This window comes from Glarea lozoyensis (genome assembly GCF_000409485.1).
Source record: "Glarea lozoyensis ATCC 20868 chromosome Unknown GLAREA12, whole genome shotgun sequence".
Classification (NCBI taxonomy): domain Eukaryota; kingdom Fungi; phylum Ascomycota; class Leotiomycetes; order Helotiales; family Helotiaceae; genus Glarea; species Glarea lozoyensis.
Window position 1 is genome coordinate 1,221,246 of NW_007360986.1, and position 23,038 is coordinate 1,244,283.

The 23,038-nt window shown below is 45.5% G+C and overlaps 5 protein-coding genes across 5 annotated transcripts; 2 read left to right on the forward strand and 3 right to left on the reverse strand.

The window, feature by feature from the left end:
- Nucleotides 1-995: 995 nt before the first annotated feature.
- On the reverse strand, nt 996-3,357 carry GLAREA_10836 (uncharacterized protein; the record flags this gene model as incomplete). Its single annotated transcript, XM_008079936.1, has 5 exons — nt 996-1,139; nt 1,193-1,324; nt 1,380-2,981; nt 3,041-3,119; nt 3,173-3,357. The coding sequence occupies 5 exons, from the start codon at nt 3,355-3,357 to the stop codon at nt 996-998; spliced, it is 2,142 nt and encodes a 713-aa protein (XP_008078127.1).
- Nucleotides 3,358-5,462: 2,105 nt separating this feature from the next.
- GLAREA_10837 (P-loop containing nucleoside triphosphate hydrolase) lies at nt 5,463-9,751 on the reverse strand (the record flags this gene model as incomplete). The annotated part of the gene is made up of 6 exons (XM_008079937.1): nt 5,463-5,714; nt 5,766-9,236; nt 9,299-9,382; nt 9,430-9,520; nt 9,574-9,670; nt 9,739-9,751. The coding sequence occupies 6 exons, from the start codon at nt 9,749-9,751 to the stop codon at nt 5,463-5,465; spliced, it is 4,008 nt and encodes a 1,335-aa protein (XP_008078128.1).
- Nucleotides 9,752-10,144: 393 nt separating this feature from the next.
- Nucleotides 10,145-10,892, forward strand: GLAREA_10838 (Thioredoxin-like protein; the record flags this gene model as incomplete). The annotated part of the gene is made up of 3 exons (XM_008079938.1): nt 10,145-10,223; nt 10,273-10,420; nt 10,472-10,892. 3 exons carry the CDS (start codon nt 10,145-10,147, stop codon nt 10,890-10,892), a joined length of 648 nt encoding a protein of 215 aa, XP_008078129.1.
- A 3,827-nt stretch (nt 10,893-14,719) lies between these two features.
- Nucleotides 14,720-15,225, reverse strand: GLAREA_10839 (uncharacterized protein; the record flags this gene model as incomplete). Its single annotated transcript, XM_008079939.1, has 2 exons — nt 14,720-14,861; nt 15,071-15,225. The coding sequence occupies 2 exons, from the start codon at nt 15,223-15,225 to the stop codon at nt 14,720-14,722; spliced, it is 297 nt and encodes a 98-aa protein (XP_008078130.1).
- A 352-nt stretch (nt 15,226-15,577) lies between these two features.
- Nucleotides 15,578-17,005, forward strand: GLAREA_10840 (uncharacterized protein; the record flags this gene model as incomplete). The annotated part of the gene is made up of 4 exons (XM_008079940.1): nt 15,578-15,701; nt 15,753-16,042; nt 16,144-16,239; nt 16,328-17,005. 4 exons carry the CDS (start codon nt 15,578-15,580, stop codon nt 17,003-17,005), a joined length of 1,188 nt encoding a protein of 395 aa, XP_008078131.1.
- Between the last annotated feature and the right edge of the window lie 6,033 nt (nt 17,006-23,038).

Consider the following 23,038-nt stretch of genomic DNA (forward strand, 5'->3'; position numbering starts at 1 on the left):
CACATCGGAGCACTGTACAATGTAAAGCTGGATCAGGTAAAAGAACTACCATTTTAAAATGACCAAAATAAGTCCAGCAACTCTTCGGTTTATTTGCCAACTTTAAGGACCATAGCTATTGTCGTTGTGTGACAAAGTAAGGATGATAAAGTTTTGCTACAGGTCTAGAGCGAGCGTACATCACGTGGCAGTTCACACCCCTTCATTTCTTGGGATGTCAGTCGGTCACTTCCTTCGCGCATTGTCAACAGTTTGAAATACAATCAGAACATTATTATTGTTTATTAAGAGCATCAATTCTATTTTAATTTTACTTTTCCATCACCTAATTCCAATCGTCATTCAATTTATTCAATACCACGAACCCGAACGCGACTACACTTTGATTCTTGCTGACAACCTCCTCGGACAAGGCTTGTATCCAGATCGTCGGATTCGAACCATACTCTCGGGTGGAGTCAATGCTGGCATACTCGTTAACTCTTGTTGTTCTATCGCTGGGGATGGATGCACCTCTAAACTATATCAATCATCAAACCTCTGATCTCGGGTCTTTGAATGAGGGCTTTTGACGTCGATTTGGTCATGCCGCCCAAGACACTACTGGTGTCAGTCTTCATTACTATCAATGTGCCGATAGCTTCTCCGTTGTTTCCGCCATACCTTTGTCGTCTTCTCTCTATTGGTACATTACACGTGCTGGAGCTGCAGTAACGAAATGCTGTAAACGTGCGAAAGGCAGATGTCTTCCACCTAGCCGTTGAAGGATGACTCAATGGCTTAGTGTGTCTTTGTGAAAATCGGAATCCTGGTGGTAAAAGCATGATGATACTTTTCTGCTATTTCGACATTAATTGTTGAGACGATTCGACATTCTCTCTAGACGAACTCTTCATGGTACTTGGAAAATGGGGGGGACGTTTGTACTTCTTGGTTCAAAGCATGATGCTCAGCACTGAGCGTTCATCAAGTCAATGAAGAGTTGGCTCCAGAGATCACCACTTGCGTTTGCCATGCATGACCTTCTCCCAGGTCTGTTCAGCCACGAGAAGGTGCTGAATAGCCGAATGGTGAAGGCCAACCTTCGCAGGTTTGGTCTTCTCTGCAAAGATATGGCGTTCGGCAAGAAGCAAAAGGCGCTGCTTAAATTAGCTATTGTCTTGCCTGTTTTGGAATTCCCAGTCAAATGTACCTCTGCGTCGTATCTGAGGGACTTGGCGCCTTTCTCCATACTCGAAATGAGGCTTTTCATACGAGCCACCGACTTCTCATCGCGGCCTAGATCCCTGATAGCCATACCAACATTCTGAAGGTTCTTGGAGAGCTACATTCGACAGTCAGCATGCTTTTCGTGGGGCGCTCAATTTGGTTCCATATACTATTCTGAAGGCTTCTTGGGGCGCATTCTGAGCCTCGTACTGTGCGAATGGCTGTGGATTCGACTCCATCTCCTCGATGCAGTCTTTTACGACTTTGTTGATTGCCCCTATTTCAGCGTGAACAGCAGAGGCTGTCATCTTGAAGGCTTCCTTTGTCATGATTTTATCACGAAGCGATTTGGCATCATTTGCTTGCAGGAGCTCAGCTGTCATCGCACAAAGTTTCTCGCATCCGGTACCGATGGTTGAGAATTTTTCAAGCACTCTGGCTTTCGAGCTCATATCGATCCAAGCCATATCTTGCATTTTCAGAACTTTGCTCGAAAGAGAGGAGTTTGACCCTCGTCTATTAGGAGCGGTTGCCGTTCCACTAGGATATGGATCATCTACTCTATAGACGCTCTTCGGCGTCCCCATTGTACGTATGGACGAGGCGTTGGATGATTCGGCCACTTGATGAAAGTAATTCGAATCGTTGTACCCTGCTGCAGAATACTGTCCAGGATGCTGTACAGAATACTGAGCAGATTCTGGCGCCATGTATGGCTGCAAAGACTGATCTGCGCGCAAAGTCTTGTCGAGGACGACCGGCTGCATCGATTCGAAACGGTTCATGCTCAGACTTGGAGGGATTCGCCCGCGGTTGCCGACATCTGGTCCTGGCCCTGTCGATATACTCAGAACTGATTGTCTGGTTTCCACAATCGTGTCTGGAGGAGCATAGTTCTGAACTGGCAAGGACGACAAGTGATCCTCGCGGACGGGTTCCTTCGGCAACTTGTCACTGCCAACCCAAGTCATCCCCAGGGCATGGGCCAGGGAGGGGGCATTCGGTCTAGATTGCATCTCCCAGGTTGAAACTGCCTTTTTCAAGTCTTTGGGTCGTCTCTGGGCCTGAGTTGATGCCGCATACCAATCATCCTGGATCCTATCAGGTCGTCCTGGTTTCTTGCCATAAGCGGCCTGCGCTTGGTTATTGGGGGAAATATTGCCTTCAGTGTGCTGTCCTCTGACCGGATAAGCAGCGTTCACTTGGTCTCTCGCTCCTGTCCTAGTACCACCTCTCTTATAAGTCTGAGAGGCGAGGCTGGGATTAGGAGAACGAGTGCTATCTACTTTCGGTGACTTTGCAGCATACACATGAGCTGCGTCTTTCACAGCGTTTGAATCTGCAAGAACTGTATCCGTGCTGTAGTGTAACGAGAGATCATCTGAAGAGTACCACACATCGTTATTGAAGGTAGTGGTGTCGTATTTCTCCTTCGAATTCTGGCGTGCTTGTGATAAGCCCCCAGGTCTCCCAGTCCCCGCATAAGTCTGATTGCTTGCGAGAGTCTGGACCAATCTGTCCGCGAGATCGATACGCTCCTTTGGATACTCGAAAGTCTTCTGAGTACGTAGTACCCTCGCTCGATTGTCCTGTGGTTTGGCTGGGCCTTGGAAAAAAGGACAAGGCGAATCTCCAGATCCGTCAAGGACAGCTGGGATTTGCGAGTCCTGCTTCAAGCGCTCGAGTTCTGCCTTCGTGCTACCTCTAGTCATTTCGTCCGCTGAACGAGCCTTGTTGGTCGCGTGAGCAGCCGTCATGTTTGGGGTATATGCCTTCAACGTTGTGTTAGTATGAGAGCGCACCAACTTTTTGCAGTTCTTCGAGTTCTTACATATGCACTTAGATCTGGGGTCTCATAATAGTGACCTCCATCTTTTGTTGGAATCAATGGTCGTGACCGTGGGATATTACTTTTGGTGTTCGGTCAGCTTCAAATTACCAGGCATTCAGACTAGATACGTACTCTTTTCGTGTTCCTCCGACCGAGAAATTCTCTCTACTACCCAGTTCGCGAGACCCGTATCCAGTTTCGAGTAGCATTGTTTCTAAGAACGTGGTTTCCATGACTTCCTCACTATTCAAGCTGGGATTCGCGCCGTTGTCAGCTCCTCGCTGGTTGCGCTTGCGCAACTTGCCATGAACCTGCATTTTGAATTGTTTGAAATCTCGACAGCTTCCTGGCTGGAGATCGAGGGCGAGTTAGTTGATCAGCTCGTGTGATATGTTGAAGCGGAAGCAAACAGCTGGCTGTGAGAATGTCACACTGTTCGTAAACTGTCCGTAAACTGTTCGTAAACTGTATTCAGAGCGAAAGATCGGTCTACAGGTCAAAGATCGATCGCGACAGCGATTCAGTGGTGTGAATGGGCGTCACGATCTCCGAATTCGAGAAACAGACCGTGGGGAAGATGTGGTCGTAGGAATCTGTTCTCTCATGTATCCGATCGTAGCTTCAATTTACGACAAGAATGACGATGTATATTCTGTTCGAACAATCGAATGAAACGTTTGAAAGTCGGAAGAATCCAGAAAGATAGTCTCTTTGAGATTGTAAGTTTTCGTAGCAAAGGTGATGGCGGAGGTTTTGTAGGATACGAAGCGCGTGCGATAGCAAGGGTTGCTACTTCACCCCACAGGTGATGGGTCGATGGGAAGGTGAATACATCTTGTTTGTATGCTCTTGTCTATTGTAGCGGTGTCCAAACTCCATGTTGCTCTGGGGATTCAAACGGTGGACTTGCTATGTTCGTTTCGTATGAACAATAGGTCCTGGAGTAAGTATTCTTTGCCAGATGTTACCACTACAATAGTATACCTGGCGCTCCCAGCCATTGTACTAAACCTTGAACCACGTTCAATGATGGTCAGAAAGACAATAATCTCAGTAAGTATTCATCCAAAATGCTCATTGATTCACTGGCGGTGGGAGATGTCCCGTATTGCACTTTGTAAGTGTATAGTGAATTTCAACATCCAACCATCCGCAGCGAGTGGCTCCACATATCCGCCGTTCGATCTTTAAGATAAATCCCGGTCTGCTTTCACCTTCGGATAGGAAGAAATACACGGTCCACGAGAATACGGACGTCTGTGAAACCGGGTCGAGAAAGCTTTCACTTCGCCGTGCCATTCAAAGCCAGGACCTCTGCTTACAACTTTGTGTAAGACGTCTACAAAATGCTATGAAGAAGAAGTCTGAATACAGCAATAACATCGATGTTATATCATTCATTGCGGCCGACTGCTATCATTTAGCAGTTAGAACTTCCAATGTATGGCAAAGAAATGCTATGAACAATCAGGCTGTACGCGTCCGTCCCTTCAGGTTATCATGAAGGCATTAATAGAGCCAGGGCTTTTGAAGCCCTATGTCTGAAGAATAGATCTTCACTTGGCCAAAGTTCTGAACAATGCCTGGAGTTGAGTCAGCGTTGTCGAGTGAGTTTTGGTACCAAGAGCCGGGGACCTTTGGCAGGTACCAAGGTATACCTCACCAATTGTGTAATGCTGGTTGTAGCATAGATATTGTGATTTAGTATTTCAAGAACATAAGAATCAGATCAAAAACGTTGGATGGACGAAATATTAATACCGTTCTACTGGCCATTCACAAATAATTATTTATAAGTTGAAGCATCGTGGTATGTATGTGTGTGTGAATCATGGAATTGACTGATTATGTCGGAGAGTTGAATCTTATGGAAGAAAACATGCGAGTCGTAAGTACCTGGCTGGCCATCTGCCACGAGAGTTGCCTCATCCTCTCTGTTAATTTCGTTGTTTATTTGCCATTTCTCCCAGACTGTACTTGATCAAACCTGAGATTAGTGAAGGCAAGGATCGTGTAATTTGTCGAGGATAACTGGAAATTGTTTTGTAAGTAAAGTCAAATCGTAAGTCTATCAAGATTCAAGTATGGCTCAGGTACAGCTCATATGGGTTAACATCGTCACAAATTGCGGGTATAAATACATATTGCTAGATCGTAATATAGTTATGTTCGATACATAAGTCAATACAAATATCATAAAAGGTCTCTGTAATAATCATCAATGCTACACACTCCGAGGAGCAAAATCCCCACAAATGATATCCCTAGCAATTACACACTTTATGTCCTTATCCACCTACCCAGCTAAACCCGCAGCAAACAAGATATCTAAATGCCCGCTCAATCCCAGAGCAAATTCCCAGTATAAAGTACGCCGATACCCCACTCATGCAAATGTCCATACACATAAACTTTCGACAACCTAATCCATAAGTGCCGAGATATTGACATTCTTGATGCTGCTCTTTTGCTCTCTGTCCCTGCTGACTTGCCAATACGACTCGGTGAAATCTGAAGGCTGCATTTCGCGCAAGAATTCTTCGTCGTGGGTGATGATGATGATTTGGAAGTTGGATTGTTGACGGCGGGCTTTGATCAGTTGATTCAGAGATTGAGCGAGAGCTTTGATGTTGTCTGTATCAAGGTTGGTTGTGGGTTCGTCGAGGGCGATAACCTGGACATAGTCAGTAATCCGCAAAATCTGTCTTTTGAGAGAAACACTCACTCCACAGTTCTGCCCGAAACATTCAGCAAGTGCCAGCCGAATGATGATACAGGCTAAGACTTTTTGTCCAGCACTACATCGACCACGCATATCCATTTCGACCTCCCCCTTGACCATCACAACACGATAATTATACGTACGGTTGGTCTTGACAGTTTCAGCATCTGATCGAATCAGAATACCATCAACGTCTGTTCCCTGATACGTTCGCTGCCATAGATCAGTAGCAATACTATTGATTGCCTCCATCTTCGTGGCATGGTATTGCATGATGGCGGAATCCAGTGCGCTTCCATACTTGCCCAGATCGTCACAAGCTGCCTTTGTGACTTCCAATTTTAGATGTGTCTCTCGATACTTATCAGCAGCGTCCTTGTAATCAATCTCCCATTCTGCAATGTAACGTTGTAACTCTTGGTCTTTAGCAGTCAAGGCTCCCATGATCGGACCTTTCTTGGCTTCTAAAATTGAAAGATTTTGCGTAGCATATTGTAGCTCGGCATGTAGTTGCTCGTGCTCGCCATCGACGTTTTGGGATTCGAGATCGGCAATCTTGTGATGAATGGCTTCTATATCCTTGCGACCTTTACGATATCTCACGTTTTCCTCAATCGTTCGACGCGAGTTTTCGCTGTCATTCGACCGAGCATTTACATCATTGTTCTTCTTCGTGACCACAGCGATTTCTTTTTCGAGACGTTTTTGGTCCTGCTCAATTGCATGAATCGCACGCTCACATGCTGCAAGCTTTCCCGAGCCATTGCTTTCGACATATCTGTTGATGGCTGTTTCGATAGCTCGAAATTTGTTGACTGTATTGGCAACACTGTCCTTGTCCTTCTGAAGCTTGCTGGCCTCATGACGACCACGCCTCTTGACCTCGTCAAGTTGTGCACTAGCCTTTGCGAATTGAGGGGCCAATGATTCTAGCTCCACATCAGCGACTCGGATGGCTTCCCGAAGCTGTGAGGTGCTGTCACGATATTCTTTGACCTCTGCAGCCAGCCGGTTCCTCTTCTCGAGTTGATGTTTGGCGTTGCCAGACTCTTGATTGAGCTGAGAAACTTCTCTATCGAGTGCTGTAATCATGGCCATCGCTTGTTTTTCCTCGCTGACTAGCTTGTCAATTTTTGAATTCAGCTTATTGATTTTCTCTTCGCACTCGTTGCTTTGCTGGTTGATCTCCTCATTGCTGAGGGTGCTACCTGAGTAACTCTGCTGAGATGACAATCTTGCAATGTCAGTCTCATATTTAGAAATCTCATGACAGTAGTTGGTAATGGCAGCAACAGTTTTCGAAAGAGCGTCACCATCTTCCTTAGCTGCTGTCACATCGCGAACAAGACTGTCTTGTTTCTCAGCTTGAGCAACAAGTGTGGCTTTCTCCGATTCAAGTGTTTGTACAGTCTTCTCCAAAGATGGAATTTCCTTGTCTGACAACAATTTGTAATTCTCGTACTGCAAACGAGCACCATTTGCAACTCGGAGGTCCTCTCCTAATTGCTGGACAGCCTCAGTCAACGAGTCTTTGGCGATTCTGGCAAGTTCTTTCTGAATCTTCTCGAGTGCAGAAGCTTTCTCCTTGCTATCCGCGAACGGCCTGGCGCAAAGTCTACAGGCGTTGTTGACATTGATGATTTCTTGACCCTTTTTGTAATAGTCCATCACATAGTCTGCTCCGTCGAGATTCTTCTGTGCTGCCTGACATTGAATCTCCAAATCAGCGAGCTCTGCTGGGTAATCATCGACGCTAGGAAGATCATCTCCATTGGGAAGACATATAGATTCCATGACTTCTTTTTGACATTGTTGCATGGTCAGTTTTTTCTGTCGGAGGCTGTCGCTAGATGTCTTCAACTTGTACTCGATAGATGTGAGCTGCTGATTGAAAGCATCTTGTCGCTTCTTAGCATCTCGGACAGCTTGGACACGATCATCCATGGCAGCCTGAAAGCTGTGCTCCAGCGAATCAGCTTCCCAATCTCCTCCGACGACTGAAGCCAATTGATCATTGTAAGTTGCCTTCATGGTGTCGAGCCGTGTTTGCCGATCCTTGAGCTCCTTCTTGATCACTTGTAATCGGGCTTGCTCGCCTACAACTTTGTTGCTCTCAAACAAGTCATTTCTCAGTCTTGAAGACTCAGCTTGGAGTTCACGTAACAGCTTTGTCTCTTTTCTGATGTTTACGTCCCAAGCAGCATCCGCGTATTTCTTGTTCAGCTGGTCCAGTCGTGCTTTCGACTCGTTGAGCGAAGCTTCCAGCGCAGCGAGTGTTCCTTCATCCACCTTGATATTTCCCGCCTCGTTTTGTTTCAAGTTCATCTTCTTGTCATTACTCGCGATAGTTTGACGTGCAGCGACTTTCTCTTGTGTTTTGGATGTCCTACTAGTCGCAAGACTGGTAAGGACTTCCTGCTTACTTTGAAGTTCTTCGTCGGTCTTTTTGCTAAGAGCATCCAACTCGCGATCCTTGTCTTTGGAAAGCTTCTCGATTCGGCCTACGAAATCCCGAATCTGGTCATCCTCAAGATCTCCATCATATCCTCGTAGGGAATGTTGATGTGCAGCCTCTTTGACGAGCTGCAACCGCGATTCGAGGTTTCTATCAAAGCTTGCCTTTTCAGCCAAGTGCTGTCCCTTTTCAGACTGCTTCTTAGATAGTTGTTCCGTAGCAGCTTTGGCTGCTTCATTGAGCTTTGTGTATTGTGCTCGAAGATCTGCTTCCTCCTTTTTGTACTCAAGCATTCGCTGATCAAAATGAGCAAGCGTCGATTCAAGCCACTCATCGGACTCAGTCATCTCCTTCATATGTTTGCGTAGATTGGCTAGATTTTCTTCCAGGTAACGGGCTTGGGTTCTGCTGGCCTGGAGCTCATTGTAAACGGTGGATGCACTGTGAGCACGGTCCTCTTTATCCTTTTGATCCTGAGCGGCAACTCGAACTTCTTTTTTGAGGTCTTCCAACTGCTTTGTGAGAACCTCAATCTCATCCTGAAGGGCAGTGGACCGCTTGGCGACCTTATCGGCTTTCTCTTTATTGATTCTGCAGTTGTCCTCATGGATCTTTAGCTCACCTATCTCCTTGGTCTGATTCTTTCGTACAGTCTTCAGCTGATCGATCGCCTTTGTATATTTCATAGCCTCGAAGATCTCATCGAACTTCTTCTTCAACGGACCAGGCTCACTCATGGGCCAAAGAGATTCGTCTTGATGACAAAAGATGACAGACTCCAAGATAGCTGGGGAAACTGCAAGATACTTCGGAACGATCTTATCCATTTCCATAACCCGCTTTGAAAGGTTCGTTCGCTCTCCATCTCTGATCATCAGGAAATTACAATCAATCTGCGTCGCAGATCTAGAATTCTTCTTCACAGTGAGCATAAGACTTCGTGTGACGACAAGTTTGGAGTTCTTCGCATCCTTGAATTGCAGTTTGACTTGCGCCAGGACCTCCTTCTCTCCGCATAGCTACCACAAGTGTTAGCGAGACTTTTCACGCAAAGCTGGCTTCGATGTCGTATGTATTATACCTTTGGTTCATGAACGAAAGCTCCGCCTTTGCTATTTGGAGGTAGGATACCGGTGGAGGCATATTTGAGGCATTCGATGATGGTCTAATGGTAGGTTAGCAAAGTGCTACGGTAAGAATAGGCCTACTCACAGTTTTACCAGAGCCATTATCTCCGACAATAAGTGTCAAGGGCGTTTGGAAGTGTATATACTCGCTTCTGGCGTTGTCGAAGGAACGGACTCTGTAGAAGGTTAGAGGTGCAAACGGGCTTTGGAGTCGAATAGGAAGCCATACCCTTGAATCTTGAGTTTTTCTATGGAAGCTAGTGAATGAGAGTCAGTAGTGTCGAGCAGTTTGGTGTCTCTGGCACTGGTATATCTGGAACTTACACCTGTGAAACAAATTAGCATTCCAGCGTTACTAAAGCAGGTGGGGGTATTTACATCTTGTCAGCCTAACAGTTGTCTCGCATGCCGCGATAGAACACTGGCAGATAGCCTAGTCAAAAACAGCAGTAAAACTGTCCAGATAATGGAGTTAAGAAAAAGATATGGCACAAAATGATGTTGAGTATTGGGAAGGAAGAAGGTGGCAGATAAAAGACCGTCCTTAAAGAAAGCGTCCGTCTGGGGAGACGCGAGCTCCCGTGCCATAGCGCGACACTTGACGGGACTTCACGTGCGTTTGCTCAGTGAGCTTTTTGGTTGGTTCACCGTGAATAGTGGGGCTCTGACGGCGGGTTTCGGCGATAACGGGTTCACTAATCGAGGGGACCAGATCACCACAATCTGGAGCGACGACTTCAGAGTTCGCCAGCTTACTTCTATCTCGACATATATCCAACCTCTACAGCACAACCCGCGCGATGTCACCAACAGTAGCAATCGGCTCGTCCGGCGAGTTCAGCAAAATCCTGAGCACCTCATCCATCGTGATTACAGACTGTAAGCTCCCCTTGCCTCCCTCCAAGTACCACAACTGACAGCCCATAAGTCTACGCAGACTGGTGCGGACCATGTAAAACCATATCCCCAGTCTTCGAATCCCTCTCGACGAAATATTCCAAGCCAAACCGCATTACCTTCACCAAAGTCAACGTCGACAACCAACAGGCCATCGCCCAACTATATGGCGTTCGAGCGTACGTATCAAACCTCCTCTCCCCAGGACTGACTGACATGAATCTATCCAGCATGCCCACCTTCCTCATCTTCCGCTCCGGCACCGTAATCCAAACCATCCAAGGCGCCGACCGCGGCGGCCTCACCACCGCGATCGAAAACGCCATCAAGCTCGCCGGGCCCTCCAAACCGACATTCTCCTCCGCCGGCCGCACACTAGGCGGTAGCACACCACGCGCCTCTCTCGCTCGTCCCTTCAACTACCAGCGATACATCGACATCCTAATCTCGTTTTTCGGGCTGTACTTCATCAGCCTGTTTAGTCTGGATGCGTATAAAGCGGCTGAGGAGAGCCCGTTTAATATCTATAATGAGGCGAAGAGTAAAGGGTATACGGCGCCTGGGGGTGCGAGGTTAGGCGAGAAGAGGACGGGGGCGGCGACGCAGATTGGGAAGAAGTTGGGGACGATTGCGGATTTGGGGGGTGATTAGGTTGGTAGGGGATGGGGTTGGCGGTTATTCTTAGGATAGTAATACATGGGTTTAGGACAAGGACGTGGAATATAAATCCGTACCAGATTAGATGGGTTGAAGTGATGATGCGAAGAAGCCTTCATTTTGAATCAAAAGGTATCGTTCGTTAAATCACAACATCCTGCGCCTACAGAGTTGGACCTCTGCAAAACCCTATCCAATCCTTATCGCTTCTCGCAAGAACAGGTGCAATCAAGTTCCTGACATCTCTTTTGCGGAAATCATCAGAGACCGCCCAGCAGAAACAACATCCCCAAATCCTCTCTCCGATCGACGAATTCTGACCCACCTTAAACTTGAAATAAACCTACTCTCGACTCCCTCCAGAAGAAGTCTTGTACCACACACCAGATAGCACGTAACAACTACACCAACCACATAAAATTAGAACGCTGAAATCTGCATCTCTAAGTAAACAAAGGATTTTCTGACCTTGGGTTAACCAGTCCTATCCCCAACTATTCTCATTTTGTAATCTATACTACAACATCGACTCGTCTCTCTCAAGCACAAGATAATGAATTCCAAGTACACGACTCAGCGGTCTAAGATACTTCCACGTAAATTCAGTGATGAAATTATCAAACGACTTATTCATTAATTAACTTGGCATGAAGTGAGTTTTTCAAGACCTCTGTTCGAGCAAATAGTCTGAACTGAATTACTTCCACTCACAAAATTCTACGTTGAGAAATGATTGGTCGTGGGAGAGAGTGAAGTAGCTGAAATCTATCAATAGGCACTTGAAAAGCTATTACCATGGGGTATGGAATGAATTGATGTTGACTTGCTTTACTCCTGGGTGGTGGTATGTCATGATAGCTTCAAGCAGGAATCACAATTCATGGATTGAGAGCTTCCATTTGTGAGGATATAAAGCGTTTCGTGATTTCAAACACTTCGCTCCAAATACCGATGTAGCATGTGACGGAGACTGAACATCTATCTCCCAAAAATCATCCCAAAAAAAAACTCATCCCATACGAACCAAACTCCAGCCTCATCCATATCAATCAATACAGCCCCCACCGCCACATCAAAATCCTATCAAACAAAAACGAATCTCACCCCCGAATTCGCATCACCGCTAAAATTGCATCTCACCCCGCCCTTCCGCCCTCTCCGCATCCCACGCCTCGGCTAATCGCGAGATTGTACGTAGGTCTACTTCCTTGCGCAGGTAAAGTCGTAGACGCGTTTTTGTGATGGGGCAGGAAAGAGGACGCGTGAGATGGATGGGTTACTTGTGGATTTAATCGCCTGGATGGTGATGTTTTGGTGTGTTAATGTTGGAGGAGGGGTTGATGAGCCACGATAGTTGTATACTATATGTTGTATATGGGAAGTACACTCGTACTTTTATAGCTGGATGCAGATGACGCAAAAGAAAGGGATGTAAGCGGTAAACCAAAAAGAGTCGTAAATCCATACATTCTTCCATCATCGCAACTCTTCTAAAAGCCGAGTATGCTCAACTTCCAAAGTGACAGTTGTTGGTAAAGAGACGACCCCACCAATCAAGAGTTCCAATTGGCCACGCCCCTCACCAGCCTAGGAAGAGGAAAGATCGTGATCACGTGTCCAGCTAATGCAGGAACGATCGTGTAGTTTTCCCCTCACCAGTTCTTGTTGAGTTGTGGGTTTTGAAGGAAAGGACAGAATAAAACCATATAACATATTTGAAGGAGTGTGATTCTTGTGTCACTTGACAACACTTGTAGGATATCAACATCCAGGAGGAGTGAGTATACGCGTTCTTGTCTCTGAATGTCGAACACGAAGCGGATGCGGGCTTATCACTCGATACACCAGTCCTTCTTGCAGCGTGGCTGCAGTGAGCTTATTTCCTCGTCGCACAAGAGATACGGAGATGAAACTCCAGCAATTGCCACCGTTGATACACCTACAGATTGTTGAACGAGGTGCATACCTCGATATCTATAGTCAATTCCTCGCTCTGATCCCATTGATGGGGAAGACATCTCGCTAAATTGAAAAGGAGGAGGGTTGAGTGCCAAGAATACGAATTCGCACCACCCTTTTCCTTGTCGACGCCGCTTTTCACGCTGCAGCTGCATGCAGAAATCGACGAGGATTTGGGTAGAATTTGGAGATAAGAATAATAAAAGATTGTTTTATAGTTTCTCGCATGCAAACGTTCGCCAGCTTCCAGCTTGCCTTGATTTCGAAGCGCACAAAAATGCCGGTGATCCCGGGTTAGTATACTCTTTGCAAATTGCCGTCCCGTCATGAGGGAAAAGCTTTCAATGTAATTCCCACCACGGCAAGTGGAGACGCGCAATCTAAATCTCCCCAGAGCAACTTGGGCAAGCTTGGATCTACACCAGGAACCCCCGATGTACGGTCCGGTGGGCTTGAAACGATCCGATGATGGACTGAACCGCACCGCCAACGCCACTACCGAAGCGGCTCATGAGTTGGTTTTCGCTGGTGATTTTGGTGTCCATCTGAATCTCGGTTGAGTGATGCTCACAATCTCCCACGTTTTGATGACGAATTGATCTTCGGTATTTGAGCCTTTTCATCTGGGGAAATAGGGACAATGACTTTTGAAACAGATGTGTGATACGAGTACATCCCGCGTCGGAGACGGGAGATTCTGCGGGATAACGGATGATCGATAAAGTGATTTTGAAAGATTAGTTAGTGCGTGCAAAGTACCTTCGGAATAGCTTCTCTTCAGCTGATGTTGTTTTGGTGAGATCATTATGAGGTGCTCTGACATGAGAAAAAATTCAACCATGTCCTTGTTCATTTCACTGGATACGGAGTTTGGTGTTGTACTAGCGCTCTCTCTCTCGCATTCTTTGCTGAAGCGGGGAGCAATGGGATGGGCTCTTTGACAGTTTCCACTTACGTGCATCATATGTATGACTTCCATGACGTTGACTGGATAGTGTCAGAAGCAAGTTGAGTACAGCTCGTGAAACCATGTGGTGGTATGATTCTGGCCTTGTGAGGTCGTGTGGCAAGAGGTATTGTGAAGCCATTGATGTGGTGGGTGGTTGTTGTAAATGGTGAAAGACTCGTATCGAGACAACCACTTCGTATGCGCGCTCGCAAGCCTATCAGAAGCGGGGTGTACTTTCCCAGGATGCTATTCTGGTCGGCGCTTCGGTCTTGCACTTGCACTTGCACTTGCAACCACGTTCTTTTCAAGTGTCAACGGTTTGCCGGCGCTTCCTTTGGGTCGCTGTTTGGGTTCGACCCGGACGTCTTGACGAATCCGCACTCTCCCATCCTCCCAATCGTGTTGATGGCACAATAATGATCAAGGCAGGAAAGCTGAATGTTGTTGTTCGTGCATGGCACATGCTCTTATCGATATGATTTATCTGGTGTTCGTAATTCGTATTGAGTCGACATTGACCATGGACGAGCATGCGTGGAGATACCGGCCGCATATGGTCTGGTCTGATCTAGGTACTCGATTGTATCGCTGCATGCAAATAGCGCGATGAATAATAAGCAGCGACCTGAAGAATGAGAAACCTTATCGAATCAGTCAACTTGTTGAGGTACAACGCACGAGTACAGAAACAAGCTGAATGGTGTAAGACATGGGAAGATGGATGTCCCTATGTATTTTCCTGGTGCTTGTCATCGGACGGCAAAGGAACTCGTTGCAGACCAGCGAAGCAGGCGTCGGTGATCAACAAGAGAAGATGCGCCGGAATGTTAGAACACGATGCTGCCCTACCGTCGCCGGCGCTGGTGAGATGAGAGATGTTGTAATCAAGGAAATGCTGCATTAATCCATCGTGCTATTGCATTTGTTCAACCTTGCCAGACTTGCGCTTTTGTGTGCATTTTGGTAAATTTGATCGAGTCTGATTCTTTGCAGAAACACCATCAAAGGGGTAAAGCGGTGTCCTAGCTCCAGCTCTGCCAATCTGCTTTTGCAGTCTAGCGACCATTAGTGCCTACACCAGCCCGAAAGCGTCATCGTGTGCGCTAAGCAGGGCACTGTCTGGCCTAATTCTGCCCGGCTCCTATCGCTCACGGCCGCTAAAGGCAAACCCCAAGCCCAAGCTTCCTGCTCCCAGCAAGACAAATAATTTTCTGGTCTCCACTCCTCGACGCCGCTTCATCCTCTTCCCTACGCCCTCACTCACTCTTGCTCGTTCGTTCTTGTCCACGCCTCTTTCTCAATCCACGCCAGATCAATATCGTCTTCTTGTTCCCCGTATTTCTGCATCTGCATCTTCAATCCCACCTCTGCGACCACACCCACCCACCCACGGCCAGTCAACAACACAATCAAGGTCATCGTCGACGTGGGACCAGCACCTTCTTTTCACTTCCCTTCTTCCATCCATCGACACCACCACCACTCCATCCTTCTCGTACTTGGCGAGTCCGGTCAATCCGTCAGCATCATCGCGGCTTGACGACTTGACATGGAGGCTTTCGTTTTAATTCTATGATCGCAGTTGTTTTCACCCTACGAGCCGTTGTTGATTCGATGGGATACCGCCATTGATCCGTTGCAACCACATTCCTCGACATATTTTCCTCCAGTCGATCGTTATCTGCTCCTTCTGAGATACGTCTTTCCTTCCAACGAGCCTTGAGCTCTCACACTCCGCAATTCTTTCGACCACTTCGTTACCTCTTCAAAAATGTTCTCTCTACGTCGCTGGTCAAGCCCGATAGCACTTTTCGCCGGGCTGACTCTGATCACAAGTGCGTCGGCCTACACCCAACAGATCTGTTCTGGACTCAATACCGCCAGCACAAATAAGAGTATGTGATATCCCGATCCGTCTATATCGATGCTTGCTGATGTCTCCTTAGATTCCAGTATATACCAGTCGGGCGGTCTTTGCCACGATTTCTGTATCGACTCGTATGCCTTTGCAGTGGTTCAATATGATGGATGCTGGTGCTCCAACTACGCTCCTAGCGTTACAGCAGATGGGTGCAATACACAGTGCCCAGGATATCCCTCAGAACTGTGCGGTGGAAATAATCTATTCGGATATATAGCGTTGGCGTTGGCTCCCTCTGGTACAAGAGGTCCTCCCCAATCCGCCGCTGCATCCACGAGTTCTCGTCCGGTTAGTGTAACCTCTGTTCCTCCTACAGTATGTTCTTTTTCTTTTATCTTTCATTCTGATCACGGATCTTCTATCATTGCCGTCGTTTCCGTTGCCATTGAAGGCAATCGTTTTGACTTGCATAACAGATGACCGTGACGGCTACTCCTGACGCTGTGACTATTATTTCTACTGTTACGCCCGATATTCCTACTCCTTCTCCTTCCGAGACCTCGACATCTTCTGTATGATATTTCCCTTTCTGCGACTATATGGACGATGGCCGATAAATTGGAAGTGGCCCTCAAGTTATCATGCTAACATTTAGTCTAGACAACACCATCGGCAACTTCTACTACATCAACAACAACAACACCAACCACGACCAGCACCCCCTCAACCTCTTCCAGTACTAGCGATGTCGAAACTTCCTCGACCTGGACGCCAACGCCGGTCACCTCTCTTGAAACAATTACAGGTTCAGTCCGAACTGTAACCGTTACCCCGACCGTTCCTCCGAACTCTCAGAATCTTAACAGTGTGTCCAAGAACAGTGGAGGCGGAGGGGGCCTGAGCACAGGAGGTGCAGTCGGGCTTACCATCGGATTGGTGGTATTGATTGCTACCATTGCTTTAATGGCATGGTATTATATGCGAAAGAGGAAGCAAGAGAAGGAAGATGCCTTTGCGAACTTGAGTCGGGCAAACAGTGTTACCGGCCAATTGGGAAGCGCTGGAGGCGGTGTACCTTCGCGGACGATGAGTGAAAATTCCAGATACGTCCTAAACACGAATGGTCGCCAGGTGGTCGAAGCCTGGGAACCAGAGACGGGAGGAAGACAGAATCGTCTAGTACCCGTCGATCCACGATTAGATCCATTTGCCCCATTATACCAAAGGGACAACAAAAGCAGAGACAGTATTAATACTTTACGGGATGACCAAGATTATTCGAGACGAGTACAGCAGCCTCGACCAGTGCTGCGTGTCAACAATCCGGATACCGAATGATCCAGGATGATCATGGTTAATTCTTTTCTTTTCTACGCACACGAACTTTACGACATATTTCTCCTTGAATCGAAGCATACAGGATTTGCGTGTCAAGTCGATTTTGGCTGGCACAGGCGTTTAGAGCGGGTGGGTAACTGGTCAGACCGTCCGGTGATGAGTCTTCTATCTCGACATGGAAGAATTCTATGTTGCATGGACGGCACTTGGTTGACTCACATAGGTGGTCGAACATATCACATGATTGCTTTGCTGTTAGTGTGGAGTGTCTTGTCTCTGTTTGTATTTATAGATTGTGGGTGCAAGCATACGCGGGGAGGAGTGACATTTGGATCTTGAGGAAAGGGCATGGGAATTAATGTCTTCAGGGTCAGATGGCGGCCAAAACTAGGTAGTTGTCGGTGATGGCGGGCTTTCGATAGCAGGATGGTGGTCTGTACATACGAGGGGATGGGGATGATGAGAGTACATTATTTGCATCGAGACAAGGGTCACCTTGCTTGATCGGATCCAGCGATTGGAATGAACATATTGTTTAAAGAATAATACCGCCCTACGTTAACCTGAAGTCTTATCTACAACTTATCTTTTCTCTCTCTCTGTCAGACGCAAAAATGCGTACTAATGACTTCCGAATGTTTTGTTGATATACATGTAATTATGTGTGCAGTGGTAACATTGGCAGGCATTATTTGTTGCTCCATATCTCTTCTACGATATTGATCGCAGATAGTCCAGATGTTCACGGCCTTTCCGTTTAGTTAGTACCACGTAGCCACAGCAAGCTTATTCCTTTTCTTCATGTGAAATTCAAATTCTACTAAACACCAGTGTTTGCCCGGGGATGTTTGAGATATATTTGTCTCATGCGTAAGAGCGGATGTTGGATCGGAGACGGTTGGAGGTACTATTTTATTTGGGGGGGTGGCTGTGGATCTGGGTTAGAAAGCTGGAGTGGGATTGCAGAAGACTGGATGTACGATGGGGAAGTAAGTGGGTTATGAATTTCACTGCCGTGACGAGTGATGGATTTTTATAGGTTTAAGCAGGACCCTAAAAGCTATTATACTCCTGTTTTTCTTTTTCGGTCTCGAGATGTGGGATGCTTAAACGCTCGCTGACTTGGCTTTCCGGGGTGATCTTGATGCCCTAAAGATGTTCGGACCTTCAGTACTACCTTATTTTTTGGGAGATGTTCGTTCCCCCGGTTTAGCTGAGGGCGATTGTGAGAATGTGATGTGCTAACATTTCGTTCCTCAGGTTTGCCGGGTGGGGTTATGGCTGTGGTTAGAAAGTGCGATGTGCAACAAACAGAATCCAGTAACATTTTGTTCCTCAGGTTTGGGGGGTTATGGCTGTGGTTAGAAAGTGCGATGTGCAACAAAACTTTCTGGCGGATTTTGGCGACTCGGGGTTTTGGAGAGTCGAGATTTTGGTTGTAGTTGAATGGGTAGATGTGGAGGCCTTGATGGGGGAAGACTTGTGGATGGGTATGTAGGGGGTCAAGGGGATTTCGATGAGTACAGTATGGGTAGAGGATGGGTATATGATGGTACGGAAAATGCGATGTGCAACAAAACTTATAGATAGTCATGTTTTGGTGATAATGGATTTGGGACTTTACCTGGAAATATAGAGGTATTGGTATGATCAGGTTTCGCAGATGATTTTTGAGGCTTCGGTGGAGGTTGTTGGGATGTGAGGTGTAGCAAGTGTTGATGTGACGATTCGAGGCTTTGATTGTATATATTGTGGTATGGAGTCATTAATGTAGTAGTACCTAAATGGAATAGTCTAGTAACTAAATGGCTATAGGATAGATACTCGAGGGATACTCCATGGGTACTTAAATTGCGATATACAACGAAATCTAGCAGGTCGATTATCTGACACCGTCTAACCTACGATATTCACGAAACTCATGCGGCAATTCCACGTCCTATTCTACTCGCTTACCCATACCTGATTATAAAAGCTCTTACTTAAAATAAGTATCTACCTATTCCCTGCCCAGTTGCTGTCCACTATTACAATGCGATGTAGACGAAATCTATGACAGTTCGACCAGAGCTCTTGTCTGGCTTGTAGTAGTGATCAGAAAGAAATGCGACGTGCAATGAATAATGATTTTTGTCTACCCAAAACTTCATCTATAAATGCAATGCTTAGGTGTAAGTATGAAGTAGTTCTTATAGTGCATGGATGTGAGGACGTATGGGTACGCAATGGGTACGTAATGGGTACCCAGATTGCGATGTGCAACAAAAAGAATGGGGAGGGACTTTGATGTTTGGATAGTGTATAATCTTGAAGTGACGATGTAAAGGCTTCTCAAGTAGTCAGTCTTTAATAACGACTTTCACCTCTATCACCGGTACTCAACTTATCGTGGAAGTTTAGACGTTTGAAGTCTAATATTTATCTACCTACCTGAGCTGTGATGGCACGGGGACCCGCCGGCGACTTGATGGGTACACTATGGGTACGCAAGATGCGATGTGCAACAAATTCTGTTAGAGGATGAGAATTGGTACTTGGACGCTTTCCAGCTATATAGTTTTGTTTTAAGCTAATAATATCACGTATTCAAGTTGCAAATACTTAAAGTCACAAGCCCACCCAATTCGTTGCGGACGGCTCACGAAGGCAAAATAAGCCTTCTAATTCTGATATGGCGACTCGTAGGCGATTATCAGAGTGCGATATGCAACAAAGACAATGAGAGTTCAAATATCGGGAAGTTCTCGACATGGAAGGCGTCCAACCATGGAGTTGCGAAATGCAATAAAACTTACTACAAGGCGGCCAAGTCATTACCACTCAACTTGACACTTCTTCTATACTTTACTAGCTGTAAAAGCTGGTAAAAAGCTATCTACGTAGGACAGCTAGCGACTTAATGGGTACTCAAAATTGCGACGTGCAACATAAGTTATCTAGGTGTCAAATTTTGAATTCTTATCCATCTAACCCGACACCTCACTATTTCTACCGAATAATCGTGGAAGCTTTTATGTTTAATGTAACAAGACTTTAAGCTAGATAGTGTCTGGCAAGTGACGACACGCTAACAAATCAATATGAATTTGTATGATGGAATAAGCAAATGTGAGACGGATCTTAGTCATCTACTCTCTTGAAACGTCTATCTCTTGTATTTACAAGTATAGCTATAAGCAACATAAATGCGCAGTTTCTCAAGCAGAATAGATACATTCGAAATATCGTTACCATTTCAGTCCATGTTACCCCCTACGACATAAACCAAAACACACCTCAGTTTTCAGGGCGTAGGGGAGAAGACTTGGGATCTGTACGGGATAGTTAACATAAGAACTCGATCTTTTGATTCCATGTCCCTTTGACTGTACTCTCAATAATTGCTATAAAACCAAATTCTCGGCCCGCGGACCTGAGTATTCAGATTTATTTAAATCGTAAATATATTTATTGCTCAAGACTTGGAACCCTACCAAGACAACGCTTTAAAACAGAAATCAAACATCCCACTAACACATCAACAACATTTCTTCTGCTACGCCCTACCATACCACTTCTTTCCCCTATCCCCTTTATCACGCATCAAAACCACGAACCCAAACATCACGCCACGCGGCCCCTTCTTCGTGTGTGATTTCCTTGGCTGCGACGACATCAGTAGTTTTGTTAAACGCTGTGTTGTTGTTGACGGCGGAGAAGGCGGATATAGTGGAGAGGAGAGTTAAGAGAGTTGTGAGGTTGGAGAGGTGCATTTTCTAATGTGTGTGATGGGTTCCTGTGGGAGGGATTGGGAGATTGACGAGTCGAGAATGTCCTTAGAATTTGAAATTTGTCGTTCTTGAAACTGAGGCTCATAAGGTACTGGACGGTGGTGTAATAAGGATTGTGTTGAAGTTGGGAGTGTATATTATTGTAATGTTTGTTGGAAAATTGAGGACGGAAAGAAATTTTCGAAAAGTTTAGGGCAGTATACATTCACCACCTCTTGAACATTCACTTTTGCTTTCCAGTCTTCGTCTCTTGTTTCTTTCACTCTCAAATTTCTATCAAATTCATACTCCCAAATTATAGTTGGCCTTGTCGATAGCGACACAACAACACAATTGTCATTAACAGCTTATTTTGTTCGAATCCTCTAGGTTTCAATGCGACAGTGACTACTACATACGACGAATCTTACTTGTTCTCAACGGTCATCCCATCTGAGCCTTAAATCCCCTCGAATAAGAAGTATCCCCTCATTAGGGTTAAGAAAATCGACGCGAAATACAGCAAAACTCTCCATCCACCAACACTATTGTTATCATCTCAGCTGCGAGAAATTCACTCTTGAGGTATCAGATAGTACCTCAATCAGAATAAACGTACAGTTGCGATATGCAACAAAACTTCTTTGGTTTTTTAACTACATTTAATATTGTTGTCATCCCCACTATGCACCTGACTTATTTTGAGTCCGTAAAGCTCATAGTCGGCTTGAGACATTAGCTGCGATATGCAACAAACCTCTCTCGTTTTCTCGACATCTTGATTTGTCAATATTACGCATGTCGTCTGATAAACTCCCAAATTCACGTCATTCCTTAGACAGTACTTCAATCATTCTAAATTTTCAAGTGCGACATGCAACAAAATCCTTGAATTTATTTACCGGATTATTCTTATCCCATCTACTCCTGTCCTCAGATATCACCTCATTTGACTTGACAGAACGAAGCGACATGCAACAAAACTCTTTTGATTCATTCGCACTATTCTTATTATCCCATCTAGACTCTAAGATATCTCAATCCTTTGACCTTTATTGAGAGAATGATGCGACATGCAACAAAAGACCTCGTGTCCCTAGACATCGATATTCAAGTATTTTTCTCGTCCTATAGGCGTTAAATCCTCTCGAATTCTTGAACAGTGTCCTACTTCGAACAAATGTCCAAGTGCGATGTGCAACAAAAATCCTCGCGGTGTTTTTGTCGTCCCATCTAGTTACTAAGAGTATCTCGAGTCTTGAAATAGTGTAAATGTCCTAGTGCGATATGCAACAAAACTTTATTGTGCTTTAAGAATAGTATAATAGACTAAACCACAAATAATATGATGAGTGAATGCCATTATGATAGTGAGAAATATTCAACAATAGAGGTAGGCTAGTATCGATAGTACTATTATGGTCTCATCTAGACACTAAAGGCTACTTAGAATTGTGAAAACCCATCTCATTTGGCTTGAGAGAATAACTGCGAAATGCAACAAAACAACCTCTACGAAGAAGCAATTATTTTCCCGATGAATGATACTACTGTAGAGTGAACATAGAATAGTCAGTGCTGGTTTCATCCCATCTATACACTAACCCCACTTGCATTGTAAATTATTAATCTAGTCGACATAAGAGAACCATGCGATACAGTGAGCTTCGATTTCAGTGTCCGCATAGCACACTCTCTAAGTTTTATGTGCGCCACATTCTATTGGCGCTAGGCCAAATAAAGTTAGCGTTGACTCCTGTCAATACTGTAGCCTTAGGCTAATGAGCCACCACTATGGCTACAATGGTTTGAGGCTTTATTCTAACAAGGGGTTCCTTATTAACGACAATTAGCACAAGAACGTATAGCATGTTCTCGATCCCTTTATTATCACGCACTCTTTATAAAAAGCATATACATTGCCTAGCCCAGAAATACTTAAACTGCTCAATTAGACGATTGTATTTATATGTCCGCCCTTAAGAATATTGCTTGCGATATCGTTATTTTTAAGAGGGTAAATATATGCTAGCTTTAGATTTATACTTAAATCGATTTATAGTAGTATTATCCTATTCTCTATAGTAGCCTATTATATCTCCCTTAACTTCCAACCTCTAAGATCCTATACGCCACCTAGATAATGTTGCAGAAGAAGACATAGTATTAGGATGATTAACACCTAATACTTGACTGCGCAATATTACACATTCCTCTAAGAGCTTAATAGCTTCTTCTGATCGGCCAAGGTGATTCCATGTCGAGGCCAGGTTCGCCATGCTAG